At 35.6% G+C, this 11,671-nt stretch overlaps 1 protein-coding gene across 10 annotated transcripts; it reads left to right on the forward strand.

Annotated features, from left to right (window-relative positions):
- Nucleotides 1–343: 343 nt before the first annotated feature.
- rae1 (ribonucleic acid export 1) lies at nt 344–11,308 on the forward strand. Of its 10 annotated transcripts, none has more exons than XM_077199081.1 (13): nt 344–410; nt 787–918; nt 1,005–1,109; nt 1,312–1,404; nt 2,081–2,167; nt 2,337–2,423; nt 2,861–2,932; nt 3,196–3,303; nt 6,255–6,361; nt 6,452–6,527; nt 6,706–6,900; nt 8,850–8,935; nt 10,931–11,308. In XM_077199081.1, coding segments are annotated over exons 2-13 (1,107 nt in total). In that variant the 5' UTR covers nt 344–410; nt 787–828; the 3' UTR covers nt 10,932–11,308. The 10 variants fall into 10 exon arrangements, with proteins under 10 accessions (XP_077055196.1, XP_077055198.1, XP_077055192.1 ...); XM_077199083.1 differs by having other exon boundaries at nt 348–410; nt 813–918; XM_077199082.1 differs by having other exon boundaries at nt 388–477.
- Nucleotides 11,309–11,671: the final 363 nt, after the last annotated feature.

The raw sequence follows: 11,671 nt of genomic DNA on the forward strand, positions 1-11,671 counted from the left end.
TAGTAATTTGTTGTTTAGGGGAACACTATTGTAGCCATATACATTGAATAAAATAAACAAAACCTCATTAATGTTCAAAACAACTGAAGCCCAGTGGTTCCATTTCTTTACTGTCTATGTTTGAAACGCGTGATTTTTTTTCCCAAACCACTTCAGCGGAAATCCCGCCCTGCAGCCGATTTCATTGGTTTAGGTTACAGTGACGGGTAGGCTTAGGGATCAGTGTTTGGTGTAGGCAATCAGTACAGTGATTGACATGACCAATGAAAACTTTAGAATCGGCTGCAGGGCGGGATTTCCGCTGAAGTGGTTTGGGAAAAAAAATCACGCGTTTGAAACCAACGGATGACGTCATCAAAGTACGTCCAAAATAACTGAGCGACGGAAGTGCCGTTAGCAGAGTATATCATGTATGTGTGTATCGTTTAAAGCGGGAATCGGTTTTATGGGAGTAATCAAATATTACCGCGGGAGTTAGTGAGTTTAGATGGTTAAGATATGTTGATAGCATATTGCCAATAATTTAGATCTTGCCCAGGGCTATAATTTAATTGTATTTTCTGAAGACTATTAAAACCCATCGCGCGGTTTGTGGTTTAATGCATGTGAACATGATAATTTGCTTTTTATAACCTGCTAAGAGAATCATTTTAGGCACTTTCAAAATAGTAGCCGTTTGTTAACGTTACCGTTAAATTGCCTTGAATCAGTGTAACGTTAGGTAACGTTATTGTAGATGATCTTTGTTGTCACGTGCTAATACTACATCGCATGTTCCGTGTATAGGATCTGATTCATTCTTGTTTGATCAGCTCTTAACGGACTGAAATGAGTTTATTCGGGACGAACACGGGTTTTGGGTCCGCGGGAACAGGTGTATTTGGCACCACCACCACAGATAGTCATAATCCAATGAAGGTGAAAACAGAAATATAATATCCGTTCAAATCTTATATTTATATTATTATATTTGCATGCTCATTAAATTGAGGTGTCGTTTATAGGATGTTGAAGTAACATCACCACCCGACGACAGCATAAGCTGCTTGGCATTCAGTCCTCCTACGATGCCTGGAAACTTTCTTGTCGGAGGCTCGTGGGCCAATGACGTAAGCCGTTGACATAGTAATTTCTCCTATCCTAAATATAAATTTTCAATTGTGTCTCTTTGTGTCAGTGTTTTTATATTTGTACCACATTGACTGTAATATCCACTCACAAATATGTTATTGCATCTCATGTTTGTAGTTGTTGAATAACCCTTCTTTCAGCTTGCAACTGATACATTTGCTTATGTATTGTTTAACTCAGGTGCGGTGCTGGGAGGTTCAAGATAATGGTCAAACTGTCCCTAAAGCCCAGCAGATGCACACAGGGCCAGTTCTGGATGTGTGCTGGAGTGATGTAATATCATGCACACACATAATTATTAGTGGGTTATTTTAACAGCTTATAGACGTCCAACGTTCCAATCATCCAACATGATTCACCATAAAGTCTATTTAAAGCAAATAAATGGGAATCTTACTCACTGGACACATTTGTGCAAATGCACAAATCGTTCTTGTGCACAATCTCAGAAAACAAGAAATGCACTGATTTGCTCAAAAACAAACATCTCTTGCTCGTTGCTCAGATTAGGCATTTCATTTACACAATAAAAGCCACAATACTTACTCAGATTAGACATTACATTTGCACAACTTAGACATCACAACTGTCTGCATCTGAATCTAGGCTGTTATGCTAGTTTACCTTATTTCTGGTTTTGGGTCAGAGCTGGCATAGAATTTTAGACAGAATTTGGTTTTTCACTTAGCTCTAAAACTGTTCTACTGAAATGCACACATTGTTGTAATCCATTTAGGATTTCCTAAATTGAATGGAGGTTCTTAATGATTCTAAATAAGAAATGGATAGATTGTTGGAATTTTTTTTTTGCGTACAATTTGGTACTACCTGTCAGATGTCAGAATCTTGAACCAAAGAACCCAGAGTCCTATTTTCCATATTCTTTTTATAACTAACTGATATGATACATCCTCTTACCTGATTCTGCTTCTGTGCTTTGTATTAACAGGATGGCAGTAAAGTATTTACAGCATCTTGTGACAAAACTGCCAAAATGTGGGATCTGAATAGCAATCAGACCATTCAGATAGCGCAAGTAAGCGGTTCATTTGTTCAATTTATATTCTTATGCTTCTGTATAATGGGCTAATTAAAGTAAGTTATTAGCAAAAGTCCATACCATACCATACCTTTTAGTATATGTATTTCAGTTGTGTTGGTTTAAAGTGTGATTAACAGGTTCCAAAATCTTTTCCCTTGACAAGCATGAAGGCCCAATCAAGACAATTCACTGGATAAAAGCACCAAACTACAGCTGTATTATGACTGGCAGCTGGGACAAAACACTGAAGGTGCTGGAACCCATCTTTGATGTCTTTAGGGCTGCTCAGTTGAAATATAGTCTAAGTCCTCATATGGCCTAGTCCTAGTGCAACTTATTACACCACAAAAAGCATGCCAGATTCACCTCTTCACATTCATATAATATATGGACCAAGATGTATTTAAACTGAAATCCTTTGGTGGAACATTGTCCAGTGACAGTTCTTTTTGGTCAGTTCTGTTTGTCTTAGTCTGAAGATATTTTCATCAAATTGGGCTTGCAACTGTACTTGGATCTCTTTTAGTCCAATTTATCTTAAGTTGTAGTTGTTAAATGTTAATTGTATCACAGTTCAGTGTGCAGTATTTGACAAAATCGCAAAATGATATTTATTTGACCAAATATTGCAGCCTCAGTCTCAGTGTAATTAGCAACTGTTTCTCTACCTCTTTATTTTTTTGACAGTTTTGGGATACACGTTCACCAAACCCCATGATGTCCCTGCAGATGCCAGAGAGGTGTTACTGTGCAGATGTGGTAAAGGACTGCGATTTGAATGATTTGTTATAGTATCAATTTAGAAGCTTATCTGTTTCTTTCACTCTTCCAGTGTAATTGATAGTTTGAGTTCATTTTGTGTGTGTGTGTGTGTGTGTGTGTGTAATTGTCTAGCAAAGTGAACTTCTTTCTATTTTAACATCTACATGGTACATGGTATATGGAGTACATGGTACATAAAATATATTTTTTCTGAAATTATTTCTTGAAAGTGTTTTATGCATATCTCTGTTGTTTTATAGGTATATCCAATGGCTGTTGTTGCTACGGCAGAACGTGGTCTTATTGTTTACCAGTTGGAAAATCAGCCTTCAGAGTTTCGACGTATAGATTCGCCTCTGAAGCATCAGGTCCGTATTAGTTAATGTCTTAAACACTCAATTTTTGAAGTAATTGATTTGAAGAATCCAAAAAAAACATCCGAGCAAAATACAGGAGTAGTTAGTAGATAAAAATTACTTTTGTGCGTAAGCTCAAAAAACATATCAAAGTTCAACGAGGAGAGGAGCTCGGACACATAATAGAAGTTTTCTTACAAAAAAAAAAACTTTATTAAGAGTCCAAATGCAAAGATGAAACATTTTCAATTTGAAAGCGCTCAATACAGATGACAATGTGAATCAAAAATTATTGTGTTTTGGTTCTCTCAAAACTGTTGTAACTAGAGCCCGACCGATATGGATTTTTGGGGGCCGATGCCGATACCGATATTAGGAAGTAAAAAAAGCCCGATACCGATATATCGGCCGATATTATTTACGTGTATATTATAATACAGTAGCAATATTATTTATGTGTATTATAGTACAGTATACCAGTCAAAAGTTTGGACACTTTCCTATTGGTGTGTACAAACTTTTGATGGGTACTTTACACAGTAGCTATAAACAGAATAAATATATTTTATAAACACGTTTTGCAATGATCACTCAAATGTGGTAATCAAACACTTGTGTGACACAGATATGTAATGGAGGCAGGGGGAATGATAGAATGAGAATTATACAGCTGAGCTGTAACCAAACTAGTTTGCATTGCATGTTATATATTATATTATATTCTAAATACTGTTGCATAATCTTCACTAACGACGACTTTGTCTTTTAATTTAGTCATAACTTGTATCAATAAATATATAAAAAGTGTCACTGACAAAACCTTATTATCTTCTATTTTTACTCTTAATTCCTCTAATCTCTACCAGTGGAGGAAGAACTCAGATCTTTTTACTAAAGTAAAATGAATAATATCATAATGAAAACGTTTTTAATTACATATGTACAGTACTTTTATACTATTTTAAATAATTAGTAAGCAAAATGTACTAAACGTGAAACTAGCTACTCTTAATGCAAAATGGCCCTATATAAAGTGTTATAATTATATACATTTTTGGAATATTGCTTGATGTTGTAACGTAGCGTTATCAGGCAGAATGAGCTTTAACACTGTGTCTACACCGGACGCGGCCGTTACTGCTCGCGTCGCAACAGCTGTTTACACTAGACAAAGCAGAATCAGTTTACTGTCGGAGATCGCTCGCGCCACGCATTTTAATCAATGTTTCATCAACCAATTGCCTTAATAAATAAGAAGGCCTAAATATAGCAGACAATATAATCAGGACTTCTCAGCTGCGCGCTTGCAATAGTCACAAGCTCACACAATACGTGACAGAGGCTTGTAGCAGAGAAATCAATTCTGTGAATTACACTGCGCAAATCACAAGTAGGCTACTACCCACCGGATGAAGAAGGGTTGGCTCTCATTCTCCACAGGCTACATAAAATATTCATTTTATTTTATTTTATTTTATTTTTCGTGTTTGCATTTATGAGGAAAAAACAATGTTACAGACGCGACAGTTCAGCACTACGGACGTGAGCGCTCTGAAAGCGGCACTAATGCTTTGAAACTTTCACATAGACATTAAACAGAAAGCACAAAACCTTTCGTTTCAAAGTGAATTTCGTTTTGTATTAATTGTATCTTAATTTTAATCAATGTTTCATCAGCCATTTGCCTGGATTTAATTTATAAGAAGTAAATTTAGCAGACGATAGATAATCTCGACACGGAGGCGCCTGCGGGTGAACTGGAGCTCGTCTCATGAACCGAAACTCAGCGTATAGACCTGAGAATTGAAATATATCTATATTGAAATGTCTACTTTTAAACAGAACAATTCAAAACGAAAGGCAGACAGACTCATGTAATCGTATGAAATGTGCTCACTGAAGATCGCGAGTCAGCATCGTCAACTTCATCTTTGGCTGACACTGACTGAAAACACTTTAATTAAAATGTCTCCTTGCTATATTTGTTGTATTCATAATCATTATTTTTGCCAGTTCTTGTGACAGCTTTTAGGTGCTTTATTGGCAGCGCCACCCTTACATGAATCACCGTACCCGCATTTTTTAAAATATTCATTTATCGGCCATTATAAATGCCGATACCGATAGATAGGAAAATGCCTAAAATCGGCCGATAATATCGGCCCGCCGATATATCGGTCGGGCTCTAGTTGTAACCACCTGGTACTTGTCAAGTTTGAATATATGGAGGAATTAATTAATTTTGAGGATTGTAAGATTTTTGGTGAATAACTACTTTAGGAGGGCCCTTTAAAATCCGTTTTATTTTTCCCAAAATTCCGTTTTTTCCATTTAAATTTTTGCAGCAGGGTTAAACCCCAGCAGGGCTGTGTCGCCCAGATTTGCTTCCCCCGGTCTGCATTTTCCCCAGACATACGTTTTTCTCCCACACAAAAACAATGTCATTCCAAATATGTAAAATTCCACGAAATTCCGCATTAACACTAGATTCCGCGTTAATTTGCCAATTCCTCGATTTCGTTTGTGATTCCGTGATCGCAGAATTTATAGGGCCCTACTTTAGTTGTTTTAGTTTTGTGTGAGGAATACTATTGCATGGCTTCAGATGACTTTGAATATGGCACATAAGCTTTATGGTCTACAGTACTTTTATGGTGCTTTTTTTTTTTTGGTTGTTTTTTTGGTCAAAACATTTTTCAATTTTGGGCAGTCTTTTCCTTAAGTTCACCAACATGAATGAATGGGGCATTTATATAGTGCTTTTCTTATATACTACTGTACACCCAAAGTGCTTTACAATACGCTTTACAACATCTCTGTAGTTGCCCTGCATAACTTCTCTAAAATGTTTTTGTTGATTTATTGCCCATTTCACCTTTTATATTGTTTCTTTCTTCTCTGCAGAATGCAGATACTGTTGCAAACAGTATATTAAACTTATAAAACTGTGTTTTGTTTAACAGCACCGCTGTGTGGCTATCTTTAAGGACAAGCAGAGTAAACCTACTGGTTTTGCACTGGGCAGCATTGAGGGCCGAGTTGCCATTCACTACATAAACCCACCTAACCCGTAAGTCTGTATCTGATCTGGTTTATACATTTAACAGCTAATACAGTAACACAGAATATCTTTTTATCTAATATATGTATTTTAACCCAGAGCCAAGGACAATTTCACCTTTAAGTGCCACAGGTCAAATGGAACCAATACTGCAACACCCCAAGATATTTATGCTGTGAGTTTTCTAGTTTTTGTGTACTTTTTAAATGCAATGCAAATTTTGCTAGAGTATTTCGTCTAGTCTAAGGCTGGCAAGTGTTGAAAGACAATATTCAAAAAATAATACTTCTTGCCTTATTTGCCTGTTGTTTAGCTAACTGAAAATGGTCATGCTTTTTGTTTCTCTGTTGTAGGTAAATGCTATCTCCTTTCACCCTGTCCATGGCACTCTGGCAACAGTAGGCTCTGATGGGCGCTTCAGTTTCTGGGATAAAGATGCCCGCACTAAGCTGAAGACCTCTGAACAATTAGATCAACCAATAACAGCCTGTTGCTTCAATAACAATGGGAACATATTTGCCTACGCTTCCAGCTATGACTGGTCTAAGGTACATTATTAATTAATATTTAATATTTGTATGTTATTAACATCAGAAATAATTTGAGCGTTTTTTTGACAGTAAAATAAAATAACAGATTTTTTTTTGTAACATCAGATAATTGACTTTAGATTAGACTTTAGGTTTGTTTAAGTATACATTTTTTTGTATAAATTATTGTCAGTTAGGATATCTGATAGATTAAGCTTCACTTAAGCTCCATAACAGTGTATTTTTAATATGAAGGGCAAATATACATTTATACAATATTTATGCTTCTGAACCATAATTTTCATGTAATGTCAAAAGTACAGTGCATTTCTTAAGTTTGCCCCAGATTCTCTTAGTCTCATATGGTTGGATGCTTAACGTTGAAACGGCTATTATAATATTGAATTCAAGTTCAACAATAGTGTGATGGTTTATCAGCTAGAAAGCAAACATTGCATTGGAGAAAGAACAGTAATGCTAAAGTGATCAGGAGAATATGGCATTCATGAAAGAGACTGCAAAGGATTTGTTTATTATAATATGTTTAAAATTGGTCCATGGGTTGCCTGAATGAGTAGTTAACATAAGACACATTCTTGTATACAAAAATAGCTTGACAGAGTGCAATGGAATCAAACAGAATCCAAGGGTCTTTAGCCACATTGTTAGAAGTTGGTCTTTTGACTTGGCACACTGCCCTAATGCAGCTTTCATGGGAGGAAAAGTGCAAGGCAGCGTAAGGCACAACGCAATGGCCAAAAAGATACAGAAAAAAAAAATGTATAATCAAGTCGACCATTGTACTTGCTCCTCAACTTTTAAGCATTTTAAGGACTAATTATATACAGAAAAAAATTGAGTGATAAAATACAGTTAGACTTGTCAATCCCAGGATTTTGCATCAAATGCATAACGATAACTATATTAGCGTCCACACCAATGTACAATAATGTTTAGTTTATTAGTGTGTGCTACAGGCATGTCACCTGGGGGTATTACAGATAGCAGGTTATGCGACATTCCTGGTGAAGTTTACGGATAACCTTAACTTGTGTTCCATAGTTAGTTTACTTATAACCTCATCTTTATTTTACTCCATAATTAGGGCCCGAGCACCAATGGTGTGAGGACTGTATATGAATTGCTCTGTTTGTTTGTTTGTTCATTTATTTATTATATTCTCATCTCACACTTCAATGTGTATTCAAAATGTTTTTGAATAAAAACGGGACATTGTCTATATACTGTAATGTATTTTTATAATAAAATAGATGTGGAATACATTTCACAACAAATATGGAAGTAAAATGGCTAAACATAAAAAATTATTTTAAACAGCCATATCTTTGCAAGCACAGACTGTATTGATTTAGTACAATCTTACTTTTTTAAATTTGTATGTATATTTTATATATTTAGCATTAAAAAAACAATATAATTTTTAAGTTTTAAGATTAAAAAATAAGTAAAAAAAAAACAAAGTTTGCACGACCACCCAGTAGGTAGCAATATGCAATAAGAATGCAAATGGCCATTAAATGGATAGTTCACCTACAAATGAAAATTGTCATTTACTCACCCTCAAGTTGTTTCAAACCTGTATGAAGTTCTTTCTTCTACTGAACACAAAAGTAGATATTTTTACGAATGTTGTTAACCAAACAATGATGGGCCCCATTGACTTTTTTATTTTTATTTCCATACAATGGAAGTCAATGGGGCCTGTTTGGTTACCCATATTCTTCAAAATATGGGTAGTTTCGTTTCCCTGGTGTGAACTGTGAACGGACCTTTGGAATGTTGATTTGGTGTTCTCTTTGTTACTTGGATACAGTTACGATAAAGGATGAAAACATGAGAACTTGAGTAAGTTCTATGACTTTCTACTGAACTCGAGTGACAACCAGTGTGACCTCTGCTCACCCCCTCCCCCCCCCCCCCCCCCCCCCCTCTGTTTTGTTTAACAGGGACATGAATATTACAATCCCCAGAAAAAGAATTACATCTTCTTGAGGAATGCGGCTGAGGAACTGAAGCCTCGGAACAAGAAATGGTGAGAGCGGGATGTCCATAACTCTGGAGACTTTCTTTCACTGGGCAAGGGCCGGTGTGCTTTCTGGCTTGTGCAGACTTTATGCAGTTGTGATGCTTTCTGAGTTCTATGGTATCTCATGATGGATAAATAAGTTGCCCTTGGCATAAGTGGGATAAATTCTGAAGGAGCACAATTATTTTTAAAATGGTATACAGATTTTAAAAAAAATTACAGATACAGATTTTACTTAATTTCAAAATTAAATGTTCAGGATTGAAGTGTTACGTATTGAGTTACATAATGGTGAATCATTTGTTTACTAGTGGAAAGCCACAATATAAATCAAAACCATGTTAGGAAAGTAACTATTTACTTGGAATTAATCTTTTTGTTTTGCAGTAATATTCATAAATCTAGCTGTGTTTCCATTCTATTTCATAATTCAGTTTATTTTAGTTGTTCTCAGGCAGAATGCCAGGGCTGCTAGGAGCCCTCGGCAAACTTCTAATTGAGACATAAGATAACTTGAATGATTTAAAATTAGTTTTATTAAAATAAAAGAAGCTAGAAATTAGGATGTACAGCATGCAGCAAAATATATTTTATTTTAGCTGTCCACTCAATTGTTGTTTGAAAGAAGAATATACAGTTCTTGAAACTTCTGGGGCCTGATGTTTAAACATTGTGTGCGCACACAGAATGGGCTTGTGTACGGAATTTCCCATGCACATATGTGACCCTGGACCACAAAACCAGTCACATGGGTCAATTGAGAATCAAATGGGTCAATCGAGATATGAGTATACCCCAGATGAAAGCTGAATAAATAAGATTTCCATTGATGTATGGTTTGTAAGGATAGGACAGTATTTGGCCAATATACAACTATTTGACAATCTGGAATGTGAGGGTGCGTGCAAAAAATTGAAACATTGTGAAAATGGCCTTTAAAGTTGTCCATTTATGTTCGCGATTGTGCTGCATTCATTCACAAATATAAATGTTTTATATATTTATGGTAGGAAATTTACAAAATATCTTCATAGAACATGATATCCTAATGATTTTTGGCATAAAAGAAAAATCGATCATTTCGACCGATACAATGTATTGTTGGCTATTGCCACAAATATACTCGTGCTACTTATAATTGGTTTTGTGATCCAGGGTCACATATTGGGATAAATGTTTTTTTAAAACTTGCAACTTGGGCACTTTTCACATGCACTCTGAACTGTATATTGACACTCTTACTCGTGTGTATGCTAATAAGTGACTCCAGTAGCCAAGTAATGAGTTGAAGAGAATGATTCAGTACTTCCACTTTTAATTTAATGCTTCAATTCTTATGCATGGGGTTAAGCACTTAAATCTGATTTCATCATCTAGGACTTTAATCTTAAGTCATAAGCTACGAAATGGAAAGATTTGTAATGGTTCCTTTACTTTTGAAGGATTTTTCTCCTGGTCTTCTGTGTGTTATTAATGACTTTTGGCTCAACTAGGATGCAAAGGAAACTGTATTAGTTTTAGCATTTATAGTACTTTGCATGTTTTCATTTGTTTTAAGTTCTCCACTTTGTATGTTAAAAAAAAACATTTGTTTCCAGCAAAAATATTGAAATATATTTTTACTGTAATACAATACCAAGGCGGTGATTTAAGAAAATGACATTTACAGTATGTCTTTGTTCCTTTTCTTGTGCTGATAAATTGACTAGTATCAGGTGTTTGGAGGACTGTGTGGATATTATATGCAAAGGAGGATATATATGAATTTTGGCCTCTGATCTACTTATTAGATAAATCTCTTAATACAGGAGAATGATCTGTAAAATCTATAGCCATTGGAATTGGCCTGTCAGAGAATAAAGATGTAATAATTAAGCATTATGCCTCTCTTGACCATGTGAAAACTTCACTTTTGTTTATGGGGAACAGAAAACCAAATATAAATCTGATATGAAAAGCAGAATGCTGCGTTGACTGACGCCTGCCCCTCCTTGTCTTTAGATTCGTCAAGACACCACATCTTGGAAGACCTGCATTAGTGAGTAAATATGGGAGAGAGACCTCAATTTGGCTAACACCTGGACCAATGGCATGGCAATGCGTAATTTTTATGGACCAATCAGAAGAGCGCCAACTGCTCATAAGCAATGGTGATGTGAGCAGTGGCTTTTGATACGAGTAAGGAAGCCATGCTTTAGCATTTCTGGTGTAATTGATGTACCTTTTTTTCTTCTTCATGAAGTTCTTCATTGCAAGGCAGTATCAAGAAATAAGAGTTGCAAGTAAAGGAAATGCCTTTTCACCTTTTGCTTTTCTTTCTCTTCTTGGTGTATAATCACATTATGTAACCAATAATAAATATCTCAAGCTTTCTCTGCATTTTGAGAGTGCACTTGTCTTATTGTCTTGCAGGTGGGAAGAATATGCAGACTTTCATAAATATAATTTTTTAGTTTTGCATAAACTTACTTTTGAAGCAGTATTGTTAATTGTAAACAATTAAACTATTAAAAGTTGTTAGACAAGTGGTGCAGCCAACATACTGGGGAAAAACATCTTAGAATTCCCTGACACCCTCATGACTGTCAAGATCTGTTAAAGTGCCGCTGCTATGCTACTTTTAACGTTTCTAATTTTGTTTTGGATGCCTCTTACAATAGATTTACATGCATCAAAAAGGTAAAAAAGGCATGCATTGCACATCACCTAATTTTTCAAATAGTCTGAAAACTGTTTGTTCAA

Source organism: Siphateles boraxobius, unplaced genomic scaffold, assembly GCF_051911475.1.
Source record: "Siphateles boraxobius isolate OS27281-9 unplaced genomic scaffold, OSU_SipBor_1 41, whole genome shotgun sequence".
In the NCBI taxonomy this organism is placed as follows: domain Eukaryota; kingdom Metazoa; phylum Chordata; class Actinopteri; order Cypriniformes; family Leuciscidae; genus Siphateles; species Siphateles boraxobius.